This window comes from Scyliorhinus canicula, chromosome 3 (assembly GCF_902713615.1).
Source record: "Scyliorhinus canicula chromosome 3, sScyCan1.1, whole genome shotgun sequence".
Taxonomy (NCBI): Eukaryota; Metazoa; Chordata; class Chondrichthyes; order Carcharhiniformes; family Scyliorhinidae; genus Scyliorhinus; species Scyliorhinus canicula.
The window spans coordinates 118,466,796-118,490,674 of NC_052148.1; the positions used below are offsets into that span (position 1 = coordinate 118,466,796).

The window sequence follows — 23,879 nt, forward strand, 5'->3', positions numbered from 1 at the left end:
GCATCAGATTTGCAAGTCACTCTTGATCTCAGCAATTCTGTATACAAGAGACTTAGTAAGTCCTGTAATATTACTAAAACAAAACTCATATCAAGCCACATTTTATCAACCAAATATTCCACCTCCTAAATATGCTGAAGGAAACACTCTGGAATGTGTTCAGCTCTCTCCATAGTTTGCCAGCCACCGTTCTCAAAAGGCCACCACTGATGAGGAGATATAACACAGGATCAGTTGTGCCTGCTTAGCCTTCTACAGGCTAAGGCAGTCAGTGTTTGACAACAAAGACCAAAGCAAGTCAACAAAAGTACAGTGCAGGGGTCGTTACCACACTCTTGCACTGCAGTGAGAACTGGAGACCTGGATGCCAGGAGCATCCGGAATATTGTGGGTGAGCTTGCGGGATGGGTTAGTACCTGGGACTTCGATGTTGTGGCCATTTCGGAGACATGGATAGAGCAGGGCGAGGAATGGTTGTTGCAGGTGCCGGGGTTTAGATATTTCAGTAAGTTCAGGGAAGGTGGTAAGAGAGGGGGAGGGGTGGCATTGTTAGTCAAGGACAGTATTACGGTGGCTGAGAGGACATTTGATGAGGACTCGAATACTGAGGTAGTATGGGCTGAGTTAAGAAACAGGAAAGGAGAGGTCACCCTGTTAGGGCTTTTCTATAGGCCTCCGAAAAGTTCCAGAGATGTAGAGGAAAGGATTGCAAAGATGATTCTGGATAGGAGTGGAAATAACAGGGTAGTTGTTATGGGGGACTTTAACTTTCCAAATATTGACTGGAAACACTATAGTTCGAGTACTTTAGATGGATCCGTTTTTGTCCAATGTGTACAGGAGGGTTTCCTGATGCAGTATGTAGATAGGCCAACAAGAAGCGAGGCCATATTGGATTTGGTACTGGGTAATGAACCAGGACAGGTGTTAGATTTGGAGGTAGGTGAGCATTTTGGTGATAGTGACCACAATTCGATTACGTTTACTTTAGCGATGGAAAGGGATAGGTATAAACCGCAGGGCAAGAGTTATTGCTGGGGGAAAGGCAATTATGATGCGATGAGGCAAGACTTAGGATGCATCGCCTGGAGAGGGAAACTGCAGGGGATGGACACAATGGAAATGTGGAGCATGTTCAAGGAACAGCTACTGCGTGTCCTTGATAAGTATGTACCTGTTAGGCAGGGAGGAAGTGGTCGAGTGAGGGAACCATGGGTTATTAAAGCAGTTGAATCACTTGTCAAGAGGAAGAAGGAGGCTTATGTGAAGATGAGACGTGATGGTTCAGTTGGGTCGCTTGAGAGTTACAAGTTAGCTAGGAAGGCTCTAAAGAGAGAGCTAAGAAGAGCCAAGCGAGGACATGAAAAGTCTTTGGCAGGTAGGATCAAGGATACCCCTGAAGCTTTCTATAGGTATGTCAGGAATAAAAGAATGACTAAGGTAAGAGTAGGGCCAGTCAAGGACAGAAGTGGGAAGTTGTGCGTAGAGTCCGAGGAGATAGGAGAGGTGCTAAATGAGTATTTTTCGTCAGTATTCACACAGGAAAAAGACAAAGTTGTCAAGGAGAATACTGAGATACAGGCTACTAGACTAGAAGGGCTTGAGGTTCATAAGGAGGAGGTGTTAGCGATTCTGGAAAGTGTGAAAATAGATAAGTCCCCTGGGCCAGATGGGATTTATCCTAGGATTCTCTGGGAAGCTAGGGAGGAGATTGCTGAGCCTTTGGCTTTGATCTTTAAGTCATCTTTGTCTATAGGAATAGTGCCAGAGGACTGGAGGATAGCAAATGTTGTCCCCTTGTACAAGAAGGGGAGTAGAGATAACCCCGGTAACTATAGACCAGTGAGCCTTACTTTTGTTGTGAGAAAAGTCTTGGAAAGGTTTATAAGAGATAGGATGTATAATCATCTGCAAAGGAATAATTTGATTAGAGATAGTCAACATGGTTTTGTGAAGGGTAGGTCGTGCCCCACAAACCTCATTGAGTTCTTCGAGAAGGTGACCAAACAGGTGGATGAGGGTAAAGCAGTTGATGTGGTGTATATGGATTTCAGTAAAGCGTTTGATAAGGTTCCCCACGGTAGGCTATTGCAGAAAATACAGAGGCATGGGATTCAGGGTGATTTAGCAGTTTGGATCAGAAATTGGCTAGCTGATAGAAGACAAAGAGTGGTGGTTGATGGGAAATGCTCTGACTGGTGTCCAGTTACTAGTGGTGTGCCACAAGGATCTGTTTTGGGGCCGTTGCTGTTTGTCATTTTTATAAATGACCTGGAGGAGGGCGTAGAAGGATGGGTGAGTAAATTTGCAGATGACACTAAAGTCGGTGGAGTTGTGGACAGTGCAGAAGGATGTTACAAGTTACAGAGGGACATAGATAAGCTGCAGAGCTGGGCTGACAGGTGGCAAATGGAGTTTAATGCAAAAAAGTGTGAGGTGATTCATTTTGGAAGGAATAACAGAAAGGCAGAGTACTGGGCTAATGGTAAGATTCTTGGTAGTGTGGACGAGCAGAGAGATCTCGGTGTCCATGTCCATAGTTCCCTGAAAGTTGCCACCCAGGTTGAGAGGGTTGTTAAGAAGGCGTACGGTGTGTTAGCTTTTATTGGTAAAGGAATTGAGTTTCGGAGCCATGAGGTCATGTTGCAGTTGTACAAAACTCTGGTGCGGCCGCATTTGGAGTATTGTGTGCAGTTCTGGTCGCCACATTATAGGAAGGATGTGGAAGCATTGGAAAGGGTACAGAGGAGATTTACAAGAATGTTGCCTAGTATGGAGGGAAGATCATATGAGGGAAGATCATATGAGGAAAGGCTGAAGGACTTGAGGCTGTTTTCGTTAGAGAGAAGAAGGTTAAGAGGTGACTTAATTGAGGCATACAAGATGATCAGAGGATTAGATAGGGTGGACAGTGAGAGCCTTTTTCCTCGGATGGTGATGTCCAGCACGAGGGGACATAGCTTTAAATTGAGGGGAGATAGATATAGGACAGATGTCAGAGGTAGGTTCTTTACTCAGAGAGTAGTAAGGGCGTGGAATGCCCTGCCTGCAACAGTAGTGGACTCGCCAACACTAAACGCATTCAAATGGTCATTGGATAGGCATATGGACGATAAGGGAATAGTGTAGAGGGACTTTAGAGGGGTTTCACAGGACGGCGCAACATCGTGGGCCGAAGGGCCTGTACTGCGCTGTAATGTTCTATGGAGTATCAGTGACACAGAGACATTTTGTCAGCAATGCCTAGCCGGTGAAGCCCACCTCCCCCAAATAAATTGTTAAAAACTTCTTGATTCAATGGGAGGACCACTGAATAAATGCTAGTAGCCTTCTTGAAGCCAGCTCCACAAGCATTCAGAAACAACTCTTGGAAAAGCATTGAAAATGGACTGGATATTTGGTCTGGATGCTTGAAAAGCATCTCCATAGAATCCAGACAGTGCATGCAGAAATAGGCCATTCAGCCCAAGGACTCTGCACTGACACTCCGAAAGAGTAATCTACCTGGATCCAATCCCCACAATCCCACATCTTTGGACATACAAAGGGGCAATTTAGCATGGCCAATCCACCTAACCCTGCAAATCTCTCCCACCAGGCCCAGTTTTCTAAACTCTTAATGGCCAGCATTCCAGGGAGGGACAAAGAAATACTATAAAGACACTTTGAAGCCATCCTTGAAGTGAGGCAGCGTTAACATTAATAGTTGGGAGGAGCTTTCTACCAATCCTTCAAATGGGCACAACTTAATTTTGATTCAAAACTACTTAATGAAGTGGCAGAGCGGCAGCAGGCAAGGAAAGAAAAGGAAGTAAATTAAGCACTTCGGATCCCATTACCTCAAGGGACATCTTGCCCTTGTGTCCAAAGATCATGTTCAGTAGCCCATGGTAAAAACGACCCTGAGTAAACATCACCCTCGAATCAAGGGATAGCCACTGCCAACAATGAAAGCTATTTAAAATGTAACCGTTGCTTTCCCAAGGGCTGTAGACATTTTATTTAAAGAAAATATTTTCATGTAGCCACATGACAAAAAAATTAAACCAATTAAACTGGACTGAAGCTCCTCAATTGCTCAGTAACTTGTTACATTAACCAGTTGAATCCCACAAGTAAGGCTAAGGTTAATTCCCAGTCTATGCTGAGTTAACCAAGATCTGTTGTCATGGGGTGCAAAAGTAACCTCTGTATTCCTGGATTAAGGGAGGAAAATTGGGCAAAGCTCCAACTCTTAATCACTATCCACTGGCTCTAATTCAAAGTACGTGTAGGTGGAGGGCTTGAGAGACCAGGATCAGCTTGGCTGAGATGCCCTTGCATTGAAATAGTCTTCCGAAACTCATACATGAAAGGTGATTCCATAAATCAGATGCTAAAGGATGTGTTACACCCAGGAAATGTATCCAACAAGAAGCCAATATCTTCAATTTAGAAAACTGGCAGTAAAAAAAGTTTAAAAACTGAAATATATATACAGTATAAAATACCAAGTCCATGACAATAACCAGAATAACCAGCAACCTTTTTTTGTTATTTTGAGAAAACTCTGCCTAACACACAACTTGCTTCGTAATTTCCATTTCAAGGCTCGGAGTTTGTTTCTATTTTTCAATAAGTTCCAAACTAGGAAATCATTTCTCTGCACATCTCTGGTTATGGGTAGAACCTGCTGAATACAATTCATTTGAAATAAATGCAGCCAAAACCACGAGGCATAACTTGAGTTAATAAATTATTTGTTTCAGGTAAAATTTTGTTAAACAATAAACACTTACAATGCATTTATCAAAATTCCTCTTGACTGTTACGAGGACATTTCCTAATGTGGTACTGAGATAGGAAGCAGGATCCACATTCTCTGCTGTCCAAACATGATGGCTCATCTTCACCAACATATACAACGAGTTAAAGCTGTCAATCTTGTCTCCAAGTGAAATGAGGTTGTTTAGCTCTGACTCAATGCAGCGGAAAACTTTTATCATCATTGCTCGAATAATGCTAGCCTCCTCTTTTCTGCAATTATATACAACATGGCTTATCAACACACAATTAAACATTGCAAATTTTCTCAATCAGTACTCAGTTTCCAGTTCTTTTGACATAGAAAACAATTAATATTAGTTTACAGTCCAAAAGGACATAAATGAAAAAGATAGCGCTGCTGGTAGATGATTTATTGATCTTTTGAAAAACCTATTATAATGAAGGTCCGTGGAATATAAGCTGTAAAAACCAATGGGTGAACTACTTTCTTCAAGATAAAGTGCGAATCAAATCCAAAAGATGTTATCAATCAGAACAAAGCTAATACCTCACACAAATTATGCTTACTAATGAAAAAGCCCAAGAACAAATAGGGAGTTTCAGTTTCAATTCTAATCAGAAGTCCAAACATTTGAATATGTATAATACACTAACAATCACTTTACATTTTGCTCATTGACAGTCAGTGTTCAGTTTGGTATAGAAACATCACTGCAGCTGATTTTCCAAGGTTTTGTGTGTAATTAAATCAGAAGTGTCATTAGTTTACAAAATATACTAAGAGTAAATATCTTTCAATTGAGAGAATTTTGGCCAACTTGCTTTGTTCTACAAGTGATCAACTAAATCAGGTAGGGTTTTAGAACAGAGTGACAAAAGGATTTGTATAATCTGCCTATTGTATGGATCTGGGGAATAAATAATATCTGAGACAACGGAGATCCTCCACATGTGTAAGCATTTGTTTGATTGGAAGCTTTATTTAATGTTAAGAGATTTTTGATTGCCTTTAGTCATAGTCAAACCACAAAGGGTTTCAACAAAATATAAGTCAAGGACCAGATCACCTGTTCCGACGTCCAGATGGAGGCTGGAGATTGCTTGGGTCCAATCAAACTCCATATACAAGTACAGGTAAGTTAGCAATGTCTAGCATTCTTTTGATATTGTGTATCTGATGAGCAAATGTGAATTAAAGGTTCTACAAAGATGGTGCAAACAGCTGTATTTTTTTGTTTTTGCTTATCTGTTGTTCTTCATGTATTGTTTCAAAATTCAAAGCCAAAGTAATGACCTGATAATGATTATTCAACCACTGTCTGAGATCAAAAGGCGGCTCTTGGTGCATCCAGAAAGCTTGTTACAATGACAAGGGTTTCGTCAACCTCTGGGCTCATAACATCACCTGATATCAGGCAGGGAGGGAATGAGGGCTCACTTGTGGGAAGAAATTTTGATGCTGAGAAGGGAAAATAGCATTAAAAATGGAAGGCAAAGCACTTTTTACATTCACATGCTTCAATGAGGTAAATTGCAGCCCAAAGTTAGTTGCTAGGGAGATTTTGTTACGCTTTGTGCAATGTATGAATTACCCTAAACAGAATCTCTAGAAATGGCAAAGATTGCAAAGTTAAAATAATATGGTCACGATATAATTTTTTTAATTCTTGATCTGTCGGTGTTCCAACTACATTTCAATAATTAAATGCACTAGAAAAGTAGACTTTGCAGTAGTGTTCTATTGATTCCTACTTGCAGAAAAGGATTTTACACTGGATTTTTAACTTTAGTAACTGAGGTCAAGTGTTAAACTGGAGTTTGCAAATCTTGTCTTATCAATTCACGCTGACTGAAAAATAATGAATGCTGCATTATTTCATTAATTATTCTTTTAGACAAGTACATGAATGACTGCTAAATTTGTGAGCCTTCATGTAAGCTTCCTGCAAGAAAGTGACAGGTACACAAAGTGAAAATTATTATGGCACAGTGGTGCAATGTGTACCACAGAGCAATTAATAGAGGATTATAAAAGCTGGTTCTCTACGCAGCCATTTCCAAATTTTAGAATCACCCATTAACATTTCCTTATCATGGGTTTGGGAAACCATTAAAATTGCAAGTATAGGAATAGAGAAATAGTAACTACAAGATGATCAAATAATTATGAAAAATAAAATATTTTATTCTAGTATGTCCCATTTCTCTTTTTTTCTTTACTGGAGTGTATGCAGCATACTTGTTCTCATGGACATTTAGTGAAGTTCTCACATCATCATTATCAGGCAAACTTAAATTTGATAAAAGACCACAAAATAAAGTCCTAGAGATTGGCGAGAGTTTCCCCTCAATAATTTACAAGCCACCAGAAAGTTTTCATTAATGCTGTTACTAAATACATTGATAATTCTAGCCGCATTACTTACTCAGATGGCACTGAATGCCTGTCTCCCAAAAGGTTATGTTGCCGAGACAGAAGTCCCCCATCTATTTCAGTGGAGTCTGCCTGATGTTATGAATAAAAGAAAAAGTAATATTAAATACTACATGTCATTCGATTTAGGATAAATTTAACATACATTTGATTATTTTTGATAAACACATCATGAAAAAGAATGCACAAATTTTAAAAGAAATTCAATTGTAGTGCTAGGACCTCAGATGTTCACATTATATATTAATGATTTGGACGAAGGAACTAAGTGTATTATTATCCTCAAATTTGCAATTGATGCAAAGCTGGGTCGGAGGGTAAGCTGTGAGAAGGATGTAGAGATGTTGTGGTGTGATTTAGGCAGGCTGAGTGAATGGGCACATAATAATAATAATAATCGCTTATTGTCACAAGATGGCTTCAGTGAAGTTATTGCAAAAAGCCCCTAGTCGCCACATTCTGGCGCCTGTTCGGGGAGGCCGGTACGGCAATTGAACCCGCGCTGCTGGCCTTGTTCTGCATTACAAGTCAGCTATTTAGCCCTCTGTGCTGAACCAGCCCTTTATGCATGGTAGATGCAGTATAATGAGGATAAACGTAAGGTTATCCACTTTGGTTGCAAAAATACGAAGGCAAATTATTACATGAATGAGTATAAATTGAAAGAGAAGAATACTCTTGGTGTCATCGTGCATCAGGCGCTGAAACTAAGCACACAGCAGGCAATAAAGAATGCAAATGGTATGTTGGCTTTCATAGCAAGAGGATTAGAGTATAGGAATAGGGATGTTTTACTGCAATTGTACAGGGCATTGGTAAGGTCACACATGGAATATTGTGTGCAATTTTGGTGTCCTACTCAGAGGAAGGATGTTCTTGCTATGGAGGGAGTGCAGCAAAGTTTTACCGGGATGATTCCTGGGATGGCAGGACTGTCAGATGAGAGGGATCACATTGAAACTTACACAATTCTAACAGGTATACACAGGGTAGATTCAGAAAGATATTGGGGGAGTTCAGAACTAGGGGTCATATTTTGAGAATAAGGGGTAAACCTTTTAGGACTGAGGTAAAGAGAAATCTCTTCACCGAGTGGCAAATCTGTGGAATTGACAATCACAGAAAGCAGCTGAGGCCAAAACTTTGTGATTTCAAGAAGGAATTTATTTCACTCTTGGGGCTAAATGGATCAAGGGTACAGTGGAAGGAAAGGGGGGAGGGGGAGAAGGTGAGATCAGGGTATTGAATTTGATGATCAGCCATAATCATAATGATTAGCAGAGCAGGCTTGAAGGGCCAAATGGCCTACTCCTTCTTATATTTTCTATGTATGTTTCTATGTATTTGTAGTTTCTACACTGAATGAAATGTTTAGTCTATTGCAACTAAGCCTAGTTTATATTTCAGCATATTCAGTTTCAATTCTACAAAGTTTTGAAGCTAAAAAAACAAGTGGGCCATAATTTGACTGAACGAAGAAAATGTTGCAATGGTCCATATTAACTAAAAATCTCAGAACATAAGAAATTAATGGTCAATATTATTTTAAGTCTCATTTTCATTGCAATTGGAAGAATTTTCCTTGCAGGCTTCAGAACCCTGCCATTAAACAGAAATGTGGTTCACAAACCTCACTGAATGGGAAAGTCATTCATAGTGATTTTCATGACCAATTAATGGTAGAGTGTGGGCTCGCCATCCTGAATGGGCTTTTGAAGCTGGAGAGCCAATTATTGGCCTTCCATATGTAAAGGAGCAGCAGATTGCAATGGAAGGCAAGTAGGGTAGAGAGCGCATCAAAACAAAAGCATCCTCTCTCCAACTTTTTCACGGTACAAATCAAAAATGGGTTTTGTCGCCAGGTCATCATCGTGAGGTTGGGGTGTGGAAGTGGGTGCGTGTAGAATAGACAGGCAGGGCAGGACCAGCCTCTAGGTTGACTTAGAGTATTAGCTCTCCAGGTCTAAGCACCTAATCTGTACTCCACCACCTGAAGGAGCCTGGTGGATGACTGGGAAGCTGGGTGGACTACCTGCTGCCTAAGGGCAGGGAGCTCTATCTCATTCCCCACCTTGCCTCCACAAAAATAGCTTGGGGTTGGAATGGAGCTAGGAAACTGCACGCTGGCTGCCAAGAAGATTCCAGTGGAATACTTCCTGTCCTCCTAATTATCCTAAGAATCGTTTGCTATTGCCTACCTGCCACTGCTGGATGAGTAGCGACCTCCATTGCTCACGCAACTCTGGTGGCATTGCCTGGAGGCAGGAATGTTTTGGGCCAATGACCCAAAGTTGATCTTTCCTATTTCCTTCATGTGTCCACCTCTATACCTTGCTTACCCTGGTCTAAGATTCCACCCATTTACTACCATGCTTATAAAATAAGTACTGAGAAGGTATATATTTTAAATTGATTTTGCCTGCTATCTTTTGTTCCCTCACACAGTTGCACACTGATGAGAGAAACAGAAAACCGGCACGGTAGCACAGTGGTGAGCACTGTTGCTTCACAGCGCCAGGGTCCCAGATTCCATTCCCACTTGGATCACTGCCTGTGCAGAGTCTGCATTTTCTCCCTCTGTGTAGAAACCAACTATTTTCCAATACACCGGAGAGGGTAAAGATAGCTATTTAGCGTAAATATTAAGCCCCAGTCTTTAAATACCCATTTTACATTCACTCATAACCTCAGGCCATCTCAAAACATGCAGAGACACAAAACAGCATGACACAGCATAATTCACTTTTTCTGAGCTCCATTGTTCTAGCAAATACATTTGCAAGACAGTGTGATATTAAAACACAAGCCGTACCAGATATGAATCCAAGGACAGGGCAGGCACCATTAAAGCGCTATTGTTCTCAATACGGATAACAGCTAAATCAGTAGAAGACCAGTTTAAGCTGGTCGCGATAACAGCACAGAATCGCATTCCATAACATGCACAAGTATTCGAACATGAAACATTTAAAACTAATGCTGCACATTGAAGATTGACAGCTAACCGTCAAATCAAACTCATTTGATTCTAACCCAACCCAATTAGGATGACTTAGAGATGTAGATAGATGGCTAAAGACGGAGATGATTTCCTATAACCGTGAATGTATCTGCGTGGGTTTCCTCCGGGTGCTCCGGTTTCCTCCCACAAGTCCTGAAAGACGTGCTGTTAGGTAATTTGAACACTCTGAATTCTCCCTCTGTATACCCAAACAGGCACTGGAGTGTGACGAATACGAGCTTTTCACAGTAACTTCATTGCAGTGTTAATGGTCCGTATGGCCATCGTTATCCAGATCATTCTATACTTTAATCTAAACTATTCACTGTCTCTATTTTTCATACTTTCATTTTTCAACTTTAACTCTTGAAGTAAATGCAAGCTGTTTTACCATAAGCAAGAAACCATTTCTGCATTATTTTAAAAGTTAAATTGTGTCGCAAGTGCCACTAGATCCGCATGGTAGATCTCCACAATGTATCTGCGTGGGTTTCCTCCGAGTGCTCCGGTTTCCTCCCACAAGTCCTGAAAGACGTGCTGTTAGGTAATTTGAACACTCTGAATTCTCCCTCTGTATACCCAAACAGGCACTGGAGTGTGACGAATACGAGCTTTTCACAGTAACTTCATTGCAGTGTTAATGTAAGCCTACTTGTGACAATAATAAAGATTATTATTATTCTTCAAGCAACCGATAACACTGTTCTCAAGTAAGGAGATTCACATCCTCAGAATTCTGGATTAAGTGCTTCTTATCTCATTTTGTTCCACCTTTTATTTTTTTTTTATAAATTTAGATTACCCAATTATTTTTTCCAATTAAGGGGCAATTTAGCGTGGCCAATCCTACTGTGCACATTTTTGGGTTGTGGGGGCGAAACCCACACAGACACGGGGAGAATGTGCAAACTCCACACGGACAGTGACCCAGAGTCGGGATCGAACCTGGGACCTCAGCGCCGTGAGGCGGTTGTGCTAACCACTAGGCCACCGTGCTGCCCTGTTCCACCTTTTATTACCCAAATCTCCTTAGGTCCGGTTTAGAAAGTAACACCACCAGCAGATGCAGCTGAAAGGATTGGGCCAGGGAAGAGGAAGCTGTTACAACAAAAAACTGCAAAATGCTGCTTTTGAAGCTAAGGTTGATCAAAGAGGAAAGGTGCCTGGGGCTATCCTTGCCTTCCAGGAATATCCCACTCTGCGGTGGTCCATTTTGGCAGAGGACAGTGAGGCTAGCAGACCTTGATGTGTTAAGCCAAGCCCCACAATGGATGGTTAAGCCAGCTGTGTGCGACATACATTAAAATTTTCCTGCTTGGATATGAGGGAGTGAAAGTTGAGGCCTACCAGGATTAGGGAGAGTGAAGGTTTTGTTGAGCATTCAAGGTGGGGTAGGATGCTAGCATACTCCTTAATAATGATTGACATTGAGGGAGCAGGTGAACATGGAGAGCGTACTGTAAACGTGGCTAGTAGAGTTTATATGCAGGAGAAAGGGTTTATATGATCAAGGATGAATAGTCATTCGGTGCAGAGCCAGGTACTTTGCATTTAATATTTTGCTAAAACTATGATGCAGCCACAAAATATTTGACAATTTGCACGAATTGTACCATCCACTAATCAAAAAATGATCAAAGCTGTATTTAATAACATGGTTTAAGCGTTTTGGGCATATATTTTACGACTGACATGTGTAAAGATTCTAACATTTTGCATTCCTCCCTCGCCAATTCCATGTAATCAGTGGGGTATAATCAGTTATCATCTCTTTGCTGAACTTCCAGTAAAGCTTTATTATTCAAGAGAATGATTACGTGGCGCTATCTTTATTGATGAGCAATGCAATTTTAATGGTTTCAGACAACTTGCATAATACAGTACAAAGGAAATGCATTAAGTTCATAAATGACTAAATTCTATTTTAAACTTAAATAGAATGCATTAAAATGCTAGCAAAATCTTTGTTGCATTAATAATTTTAAATGTCCTTTTTGAAAATTTCAAACTAACGAAAGAGAAAACTGTTTACAGCATTTATCTACCACAACCATACTGGTGGTTGCAATTGTCAAAAAGCCAGTCTTCAAAGGGGGTAAGCAATTTTATTTTTTAGCCAATTATTCAAAATATAATAACTGATTTGGGTCATGGTTTCACACCATATCATGATAAAAATAATGCATGACTATTCTCCTTCTTCAGACATAAAGATACATTTACTTATGCAGTATGAAAATGCCATACCACTACAGATCCTGGCAAAGCTGGGTTCTGTTGTAACTTGAAGAATTTGCTAATGAAGTCTTGTTCAGCCAAACACAGGGGTTCCAGTTCACTAAGGACCTGCTCAAAAATCTTCATAAAAGAAACAAGGTTCAGTATCAGACATCAAGTTTTATCTTCTGTACAATGAGACCCAATGCTAAACCAATAAAAGGATACAAAAACATGTATATAGTGAAGTTACTGCACAAAACTGCTCAAGACTTTCCTGTATTTAGCAAGTTTTTGCAAAGTGATATGGCAGAATTGCAAAGAAATTTATCACTCCCGTTAGCAAAATTCCAAAATAGAAATCTGTTTCATCACCCAAACACTTCAAACATCTCACAGATACACTTGCAAATTACAATCATTATTTTATCCTTTCATGAGAGGCTGGCATCGCTGGCAAAGCCAACATTTGTTGCCCATCCCCAAATACCCTTGACATGGAAGTGGTGAGCTGCCTTCTTGAACTACTACAGTCCATCTGGTGTAGGTACACCCACTGTGCTGTTTGGAAGGGAGTTCCAGAATTTTGATCCAGTAACAGGATGGTGATGTGTTTCCAAGTTAGGTTGGTGGATGACTTGGAGGGGAAGATGCAATTGGTGGTTTTCCTATGCATCTGGGCTGGGGTTTGGCAGGTGCTGTCAGAAAAAGAGGCTTGGAGTTGCTGGAATGTGTCTTGTAGATAGTACACTGCTATGGTGATTTTGGTGGGGGCGGGGGGGTGGATGCTGAACAAGTGGACTGCTTTGTCCTGGATGGCGTCGAGCTTCTTGACTGTTGTTGGAGCTGCACTCATCCAGGCAAGTGGAGAATATTCCATCAGAGTCCTGACGTGCGCCTTGTAGATGGTGAACACACTTTGGGGAGTCAAGAGGGGGTGACTTGCCACAGAATTCTTTGACCTACCCTTGTAGCCACAGTATTTATATGGCTAGTTCAGTTCAGTTCATAGTTAATGGTAATCCCCAGGATGCTGATGGAGGGGGATTCAGAGGGAGTAATGCTATTGAATGTCAAAGAGAGATGTTTAGATACTCTTTTGTGAGAGATAATTGTTGCTTGGCACCACATGAGCGAATGTTACTTGCTTATCAGTGAAGTGGCAGATGGAATACAATGTGAACAAGTATGAGGTCATGTATTTTGGTAGGAAGAATGGAGGCATAGACTGTTTTGTCAATGGGAAAAGGCTTAGGAAATCAGAAGCACAAAGGGACATTAATAATCTGGAGGAAGGAACTGAAGGCACAGTTGCTAAGTTTGCAGGTGATATAAATATCTGTCAAGGGGCAGGTAGTTTTGAGGAAGCAGGCGGGCTTCAGAAGGACTTGGGCAGACTAGGAGAGTGGGCAAAGTGGCGGCAGATGGAATACAATGTGGAAAAGTGTGAAGTTGTGCACTTTGGAAGGAGAAACGGAGGCCTAGACTATTTTTTAAATGGGAAGATGCTGAGGAAATCAGAAGCAAAAAGGGACTTGGGCGTCCTTGTTCACGATTCACTTAAGGTTAACATGCAGGTTCAATCAGCAGTTAAGAAGGCAAATGCAATGTTAGCATTCATGTTGAGCGGGCTAGAATACAAGACCAGAGATGTACTTCTGAGGCTGCATAAGGCTCTGGTCAGACCACATTGGGAGTATTGTGAGCAGTTTTGGATCCCGTATCGAAGGAAGGATATGCTGGCCTTGGAAAGGGTCCAGAGGAGGTTCACAGAAATGATCCCTGGAATGAAGAGCTTGTCGCATGAGGAACGGTTGAGGACGCTGGGTCTGTACTCGTTGGAGTTTAGAAGAATGAGGGGGGATCTGACTGAAACTTACAGGATACTGCGTGGCCTGGATAGAGTGGACGTGGAGAGAATGTTTCCACTTGTAGGAAAAACTAGAAGCAGAGGACACAATCTCAGACTAAAGGGACGATCCTTTAAAACAGAGATGAGGAGGAATTTCTTCAGCCAGAGGGTGGTGGATCTGTGTAACTCTTTGCTGCAGAAGGCTGTGGAGGCCAAATCACTGTGTCTTTAAAACAGATATAGATAGGTTTTTGATCAATAAGGGGATCAGGGGTTATGGGGAGAAGGCAGGAGAAGATGGATGAGAAAAATATCAGTCATGATTGAATGGCGGAGCAGTCTCGATGGGATGAGTGGCCTAATTCTGCTCCTATGTCTTATGGGACTTAGGAGTCCCAGTTAAAAATTCTCTTAAGGTTAACGTGCAGTTACGAAGACAAATCCAATGTTAGCATTCATGTTAAGGATACAAGAGTAGGGATGTACTTCTGATGTACTTCAGATGTACTTCTGAGGCTGTATAAAGCTCTGATGAGACCCCATTTGGAATATTGTGAGCAGTTTTGGGCCCCGTATCTAAGGAAGGATGTGTTGGCCTTGAAAAGGGTCCAGAGGAGGTTTATAAGAATGATCCCTGGAATGAAGAGCTTGTCTTGAGGAGCAGTTGAGGACTCTGGGTCTGTACTTGTTGGAATTTAGAAGGATGTGAGGGGCTCTTAATGAAACTTACAGGAGGCCTAGGTAGAGTGGATGTGGAGGGGATGTTTCCACTTGTTGGAAAAACTAGAACCGGAGGTCACATCCTCAGACTGAAGGGACAATCCTTTAAAACAGAGATGAGGAGCAATTTCTTCAGCCAGAGGGTGATGAATCTGTGGAGCTCTTTGCCGCAGAAGCCTGTGGTGGCCAAATCACTGAGTATCTTTAAGACAGAGATAGATAGGTTCTTGATTGATAAGGGGATCAGGGGTTATGGGGAGAAGGCAGGAGAATGGGGATGAGAAACATATAAGCCATGATTGAATGGCGGAGCCGTCTCGGTGGGCCAAATGTTCGAATCCTGCTCCTATGTCTTAGGATCTACACCGGGTCAGACAGTATCTGGAGACAGAAACAGAGTTAAAGGGGTGAATTTTGAATTATCTGATCTCCTGGAAGCAGCTAGGTCAGAAAATCTTGGGAAACCCGGGAACTGGGATTCTCGGAAATGGTATGGAGTTAACTCCGCAACTTTAGCGCAATGTCACTGATGGCTTCCCCAACTGGAAACATTCCCCAACAATGAAAATTGGGGAAGGGCATGGATCTGGTAATAGCATTAGAGGGGAGAAATTGAGGACCCGGCCTTAGGATGTAGATTGGGGACTGGGTTCCATGTGGTAGAAAATTGGGAGCTTGGTGGTGGGAAGGTCAGTGGAAGAAGTGGGTGGCTGATCATGGAAGGTTGAAATGTAGCCTCCTGGATCCAGGTGGTAGCCTCAATGAAGCTTGGGAAACCTGGCTACCCAGAGGTAGTTGAAAAGTAGACTGACAATGTGGCTAACAGCCTTATTATCATATTTTGAGTTCCAACCTTCCCTCCTTGGAACAGGATGCTCCACATTCACTTTCTTATCTCAGTTAAAGCAGGAAATGGGTGGGCTGGAGGTGTGTTTGAGTCAGGAAACAGACTTTAGCTCCCTACTCAACACCCAACGCAAATGTTTGTTTTAAGGATAAAATACCCCCCCCCACCAATGTTTCAAATCATTGATCGTTAACTCTGCCCTCTCCTCACAGATGCTACCTGTGCAGCCGAACATTTCTACCATTTCCTGTCTTCACTTCAGATTTCCCGTATTCACAGTACTTTGCTTTTGATAAAATCAAGGATTATAATTTATAGATTTTGTTTTAAATAATCTACGTTGTGTGTTTTATTTCACTTCTCGAAACCTCATGCACATAGATATTAACTTGAGAATCATTATTTTCTCCGTTGTTAATAAGATTGAGGTTGGAAGAAAATCTGGACCAGGACCAAATGCAAAGGCTAGAAAAAGGCTGTCAATCAACATTGCAGCAACCCCCACATGCAAAAGCCTCAACAACAGCATTTTAATAATTCGGCTATTTTCATTTTCTGATAATAAAAATAAAATCATGTTGACTATTGTGCCTTGGTGCAAGCATTTCAAAATGTAAAAAGCAGTTGGCCAAAAGCTACATATTTGCACCCTTAATTACTTAACTAATTAGGGTATTTACCTTATCAAACTTAGTTCTATCAGCCACATCAAGGTCTGATGCAGACATGTTTCCCATGTCCAGCAGTGAAGATGACTGAGATCGACGATTCCCCGATCCCTGAACAGACAGTTTATTTAGGCTGGAGGTGGAACCAGTAAGTTTTCCAGAGCTTCCATGGAGACCTGCAGTTCAATTACTCTAAATCAATGACAGCAACTTCCAATCACAAGACTGCAATTCCAAAGTGCACAGCTTTGTAAGATAGTCAATAAAAATCAAAACATTTTAATGAATCTTCAAGGAAAGTTCTATTTAATAACTGGCAGTGCATGACTGTTCATTATGAATAGTTGTTTGTTATCTTTTAACTAAAACTAGCTGAACTACATACTTGAATGCTTGTTTATTCGTGGTAATCTTAAGTATAATAACTTCCCTATTGAAGTATAAGAAACTAAATAGTCAAAGCCTTCAGTAAGGTTTACTTACAGTTTTATAAATGTTTTAATGGTGTCACCAAACCAATACTAATGTCATAAGATAGGTCAGGTTTGAGAGAATAGGTTTGAGAGAATGTCATTCAATCTACTGATACTTACCTCTACAGTATAACACCTATCCTATTACAGCATCTATTTATATTTTAAATTGTCCAAATGCTTTCAAATTTATTTACCTGATTGATAGATTATTCTTAATTGTTTACGGAGTTAAGAATATTTTCTTGATACGGTCGAATATCCTTTAAACGTACAACCAAAAACTGAACACATCCAAATACGGACCCTAATATGAGCGAACATGAACCTTTGTGTGAAAAGTCTGTGACCCGAGCCAACAAAATATAAGGCAAACTTGTGAAACAAAAACCAATTGATGAGGCAGATGAAGTTGGAAAAACTATTCAAGGTGGTCTCCCAGAAGAGTGCAACTGCACTCTAAACCCTCTAGCCATACTACACCCCAAAACTGAAAATATCTGAATACCGAAGAGCAATCTGCCCCAAGGGTTTTAGATAAAGGACCTGTATCTAAATTTACCACCTTGCATTAATTTATACTTGCGTCCTCTGGTTCTACTTTCTTTTGCCTAGCCTGAAGCAATAATTTTGATTTAGTTTATGACAGACTGATTACTTTGCCATTTGATCTGTCCTTAAATAATCATTTTTGCCTATTGTCCACATTAAAATGTTAAACATTGAATTCAGTTCGACAAATTACACACATTGATCGACTCATCACACAAAGTTGCTTAATTCAAATGAAAGAGGATTGGATTTTAAAAATACTCCTTGCTGTAACTTCCTTTAATTAATATGAATAATTGCGCAGAAATCAATTTTTTAGTGCTGAACAGACTTTGAACTGAGAGTAAATTGTGCAGAACATCAGTAGTTATGTCCAGGAACCTTTCAATTTCATCCTAAGTTTTTATTACTATCGGTGTCCAGATACCATTCGTAGACATACAGAAAACTCAATTCCCCAGATTTGTACTTGGAAGCTTTGTGAATAAAATTAAGTCAGTGGGAGACAGCATGGCAGCATAATGGTTAGCACAATTGCTTCACAGCTCCAGGGTCCCAGGTTCAATTCCCAGCTTGGGTCACTGTCTGTGCAGAGTCTGCACGTTCTTCCTGTGTGCGCGTGGGTTTCCTCCAGTTGCTCCAGTTTCCTCACACAGTCCAAAGATGTGCAGGTTAGGTGGATTGGCTATGCTAAATTGGTCTTAGTGTTGGGTGGGGTTACTGGGTTATGAGGATAGGGTGGAGATGTGGGCCTGGGAAGGTGCTCTTTCCAAGAGCCGGTGCAGACTCGATGGGCCGAATGGCCTCCTTCTGTACTGTAAATTCTATGATTCTACATCACCTTGAAAATTGTCAAGTCACATAGTTTTCATTTGATAAGAGCAAATTAGTGTGGATGCTGGAATCGGAAACAAAAACAGAAAATACTGGACAATCGCAGCAGGTCTGACAGCATCTATGGAGAGAGAAGGGAGCTAACGTTTCAAGGCTGGATGACTTTGACAAAGTCATCCAGACAAAGATGGAGTTCCAGATGCTGTAAATAACCTGAGAACAGTTATTACATTATAAATCGATCTAATGTTTTGTTAAATGAGAATTGTTTAGCAAAGTTCTCCTTTTGACCTGTAACAAAAGGCGATTTCAGTTAAAACCACCCAAAGATTCACACACACACTATTCTTTGTGTAAAAAAGTCATTCCTTTACTTAAGTATGAAATCAATATGTACATTACTTGCTTCCTAATGTAGTTTACATTTTATATCCAAACTAGACAAACACCACAGTTTAGCGTTGCTGCTCAAGTCCAACACCACAAGGGGCTGATTTAGCACAGGGCTAAATAGCTGGCTTTTAAAGCAGACTAGGCAGGTCAGCAGCACGGTTCAATTCCCGTACCAGCCTCCCCGAACAGGCGCCGGAATGTGGCGACTAGGGGCTTTTCACAGCAACTTCATTTGAAGCCTACTTGTGACAATAAGCAATTTTCATTTCACATTTTGGAGCCATACCAAAGTGGCTTATCCAGCTTTGATAAAGAGTCATCCAGACTCGAAACATTAGCTCTTTTCTCTCTCCACAGATGCTCAGACCTGCTGAGATTGTCCAGTATTTAATGTTTTTGTTTGCATCTTATCCAAGTCTCTTCTGTATACAAGACCCTATCCCAGGAAATGCACTCAGCAGTTTTGAAAAGGAGAACAATAAAACCAAACTAATACATTCGAACATGAACCGCAAATGAAAAGAGGGAGAATTGAAAGCTGGTGGGAAGCAGCTAAACAAATGGAGACTGAGGCACAATCAAAGAAAAATACAATATCAAAGACAAAGAGGAGTGGGACGATGGATTAGCACTGTACTCATTCTTCCTAGTTTGAGAATGCAAACTAGATTAATGGGGTAACTATTACTTCCCACTAACATGGTTCTATATGCTTGGGTAGTCTCAACCCAGTTTTTCATGGGTACATGGGCAAAATACCAAAATGTTTTATAAATTTTAAGACATTGTTATTATGCTTCAAAGTTATCTATAGCTAAATTTGGAAATAGTTCTTTAAATGGCATTATGCAACTTTAATAGTACTGTGGTATCGGATCAAAATGCAAACACAATTTGCAAATTGATTTGTCGTATGTCTCTGCAGGATTGAAATACATTAGACTTATGAATCCTAAACAATACTGACGTTATAGTTGGGACAGTTCGCTATTAGTGCATACTTTTATGACCACAATATGGTCTTTCTGACCTCAACTCATTAACTGCAAGACAGTTATGGTTTTTTTGTTAGATCATGACTTCAGTGTTTCATTACGTTGTATTTATCAGTGCAGAAGAACTAATGTAGAAGTCCACTTTCATACTTCACTTTTGCCCAGATGAAATATTGATTGTTATACCAAAAGCAAAATATAAACATCTATGTATTTATATTTGATTTTTTAAAAACTTGCATTTATATAGCACCTTTCATGATTTCAGGGTGTCCGACCGGCGCCAGCTTTTCGGACGCGATCGGTGTGGGTGTGGGTGTTGTACAGTCTATGCGCGGCTGCAGCTTGTCAGCCCTGCGTGAGTCCATCACAGACCCGGTGATTCCCCCACCGTTTTTTGCGTGTTCTGCCGGTGCCGGTGCTGGCCCCTCACCAGTAGCGGAATTGGTGCGGGTGTGGCACCAATTTTTCTGTAATGGAACTCCACAGATCCTCCATTGGCGTCAGCACTTAGACGCAGGAACGGAGAATCCAGCCCAATATCTCCAACAGTGCAGGACTCCCTCAGTGTTGCACTGGAATGTCAGCATAGATTGTGTGGCTCAAGTCTTGAATGGGATTTGAAGCATCAAATTGTGAATCAGGGATCAAAGTACATGCACTGAGCCAAGATTGACACTTCTAGTAAAAAATATTGGAAACTTGAGGAATCTGGTTCTCTTGGCAGGGGGTATGCCACAGAATTGGCAGCTCTAAGTGGAGGAAGAGATATATATTCTATAGCCATTTCTAGTTTGTGTCCTTCTGGCTCTAACCTGTGAAAGGCTCCATGGAGTGGACGGAACCTCATGTACTTGTTTTAAATTACAGACACTGGTTGCATTTGCTGCAAAGAGGAGGCTTTCATCCTTGGAGCTTGAACTGGATTAAATTCAAAGATGTGAAAGCAGTGCTTCAGTCACTGCAGTTTAAGACTGTACTCAAAATGTTTCCTTTTCAGGAGTTCATCATTTGGAGCATTATAGCTCAACAATTCATGATTGCCCAAAAATAATTTTATAACTAACTCTGACAATCAGGAGAAGAAAAGCTATGTTCAAGCCTCCCAGGAAAAACTGGGTTTTCATAATGAACCAACTCATGATATATTCAAAATTCAAATAAAAGTTTAATAATAAAGTAATCAAACAAAATTGTTTAATTGTGTGTATAATTCAGCAATGACATTCTGTGATCCATGCTGCTCTTAAATCCTTAGTGCAGAGAGGGCTGAGGGGGGGGGGATATGATTGAGGTGCACAAAATTATGAATGAAAAAGATAGGATTGATAGGAAGAAACTTTTCCCTTAGTAGAGGGGTCAATAACCAGGGGCATAGATTCAAGGAAAATAGCAGAAGATTTAGAGGGGATTTGAGGGAAAATATTTCCACCTAGAGGGTGGCGGGAAATCTGGGACTCACTGCCTGAAAGGGTGGTTGAAACAACAACCCTCACAAACTTTTTTTTAAATGTTTTTATTAAAGATTTTTTATATTAGACAGAACAAAGCTAAGTGTGAGCATACATCGAAAACAAAAATATATATACATCGGTCATCTTCCATTATTGACGTTTGTTGTTTTTTGTTATTTACAACGGTTACACCTTCTTGTTTTATGTCCTCCAGTTGACGTTTAGTTCTAGTTGGGTCCCCTGCCTCTCTCCCCCTTTTTCTTCCTGATCCCCCCCCCCCCCCCATAGTCATCTGGCGTGCCCTCTTCCCTCATCAGTTCTTTTATACTGTTCCTGTTGGGTTGGGGTGACGCCATGTACTTTATTATGTGCTGGGCATGGGTGGGCTCCATGCCTATTATTTCCTCCCCTTCCATGCTCCCTCCCCTCATCTATCTCATTCCCCCCTTTCGTTTGTGTTTGTTGTTTTACTGTGGCTTCCCCTCTCTCCCTGGCTTATTAGCTGTTGGCTACAAACAGGTCTTGGAACAACTGGGTGAATAGCTCCCACATTTTGTGGAGCCCTCTTCTGATCCTCCAGATGGCAAAATTAATTTTCTCCACCTGGGAAAATTCCGATAGCTCGGACAACCAGTCTGCAGCTTTGGGTGGGGCTGCTGTCCGCCAGCCAAGCAGGATTCTCCAATGATTGATTAGGGAGGTAAAGGCAAGGGCATCACAGCCCTCCTCCCCATGAAGAGATCTGGCTGGTCTGATACCCTGAAGGCTGCCACTCTTGGGCATGGCTCCACCCTCACCCCAACCACCTTTGACAGCGCCTCAAAGAAGGCTGTACAGTACCCGACTAGTCTGGGGCAAGACCAGAACTTGTGAGCGAGGTTGGCCAGGCCTCCTTGGCACCGTTCACATTTGCCCCTCACAAACTTTAAGAAGCATTTAGATAAACACTTGAAAGGTCATAGCATACAAGGCTACATACAGGCCAAGTGCTGAAAAATGGGATTAGAATAGATAGATGCTCGATGGTTGGCATAGACAGGATGGACTGAAGGGCCTCTTTCTGTGCTGTAAAACTCTATGACTCTAATTGCAAACCCAAAAGAAATTCAAATATTGTCTGCACAAAACTTAAAATTCAAAATTTGTCAGTGAACTACTCAACATCTGAACTGTACCATAGCCAATACTACTTTATTTTGGGTTAGGGTTAGAAAGACTGAAAGTATTATTGGTCTTTTTTCTATCATTAATGTGATATATTTAGTGTAGGAAAAATCAATTCTTTCCTATTTTGGAAACTGAACGTCACCACAAAATTAACCAACTAATGTATCGCACATAATAAATACAAGGAAAAGGACCACTGCCTCTGCCCAGGAATGTATATAACATACAGAAGGAGGAGAAAAGCCATTGGGCCATAGCTGCACGGATTGCACCACCTTCCAGGCAACCTTGTTGAGTACAGAGCTGGTACTGAATTTTAGATTGGCATCCAGTGTGACACTCATATCCAGTGAGTGTGGGCTCACTTCCGTATCACATGGGTAGTGAGAGTCCATAAAATCCTTGAGCTGGATTCTCCGCACCCCGACGGCGAAATCGCGGCTGGCACGGAGACGGAGAATCCACGTTCCCACAAGAAATCAGGACCGCCGCCGGTTCCCCGATTCTGCGGGCCCTGAAAAGCAGAGTACTCGGGGAGTACGCCGCGCCGTCTGGGACCTACCTGGGGTCATTGCCAGAGGCCTGTTCCACCATCCTCCGGCCCCCGACCAGCTGAGGTTCCGACGGTGTGGAACTAATGTGCTCCAGCCGGTCGGGATACTCGCGTGGCGGCTGAGGACTTAGTCTATGGGCACCCTGGTTGGGGGCAGGCCGATCGGAGGGGGGGGGAGCCCTATAGGTGGTCGGTAAATGCTTGTGCGGGAGTTGAGGGTCGGGCGTGTGGCCGATCGGGAGGGTTTCTTTTTGGGTCCAGCTCCACAGTGCAAGTCCGCCATTGAGCACGGCGCGGCCTCCGACCTGGAAGTGCGGGGGCCTGTTTCTGCAGCAAAGGCTGCGAGATCTACTTTGGGTCTCTGCTTGCCCCTGCAGGGCTAGGAATTTGTGTCCCTTTGATGCCAGTTTTTCTGGCGTAAAATTCTACCATTTTGACGCCGGCCTGGGGGCATATTCCCAATAATGGAGAATCCAGCCCTCGTGTCTGAAGGATATTGGTTGGTACAAAGATGATGTGGAGATGCCGGCGTTGATACAAAGATGGTTATGTCAGAGTGTTAAGCAGACTGAAAATCTTTCCATTACTCAACACTCTTCCAAAGGAAGAGTGTGAAGAAACGGAAATAACAACCTACGAAATAAAAGCCATGTTTGTAGCAGTGTAACTTTATTCTTTCCCACTGCATCTTGCACCATTTAGAATCATAGACTCGCTGCAGTGCAGGAGGAAGAGTATTCCACCCAGGCCCACTGCCCTGCCCACTCCAGCTCCTCCATCTTCACTGATCGAGGTCGGATGCAGTACCAGCAATAGACAGCACTCCCATTGTTTCAACTAACCATTCTATTGACTAGCAGCTCCTTAGAGGTCTCTTAAAGGATTGGATGGTCTTACTGCAGGCATTTAATTATCTCTGGAACTTAAAAAATTGATCAGGGCCACAGTCAGC

The 23,879-nt window shown here is 41.7% G+C and overlaps 1 protein-coding gene across 1 annotated transcript in view; it reads right to left on the minus strand.

Moving 5' to 3' along the window:
• Positions 1–23,879, minus strand: part of exoc1 (exocyst complex component 1) — a 174,832-nt gene that overhangs the window by 11,371 nt on the left and 139,582 nt on the right. Inside the window, exons 12-15 of the mRNA XM_038791157.1 lie at positions 16,519–16,682; positions 12,450–12,560; positions 7,194–7,273; positions 4,779–5,016 (exon numbers count right to left, since the gene is read on the minus strand). Coding sequence (XP_038647085.1) covers positions 4,779–5,016; positions 7,194–7,273; positions 12,450–12,560; positions 16,519–16,682 — 593 coding nt within the window. The remainder of the gene's footprint in view (positions 1–4,778; positions 5,017–7,193; positions 7,274–12,449; positions 12,561–16,518; positions 16,683–23,879) is intronic.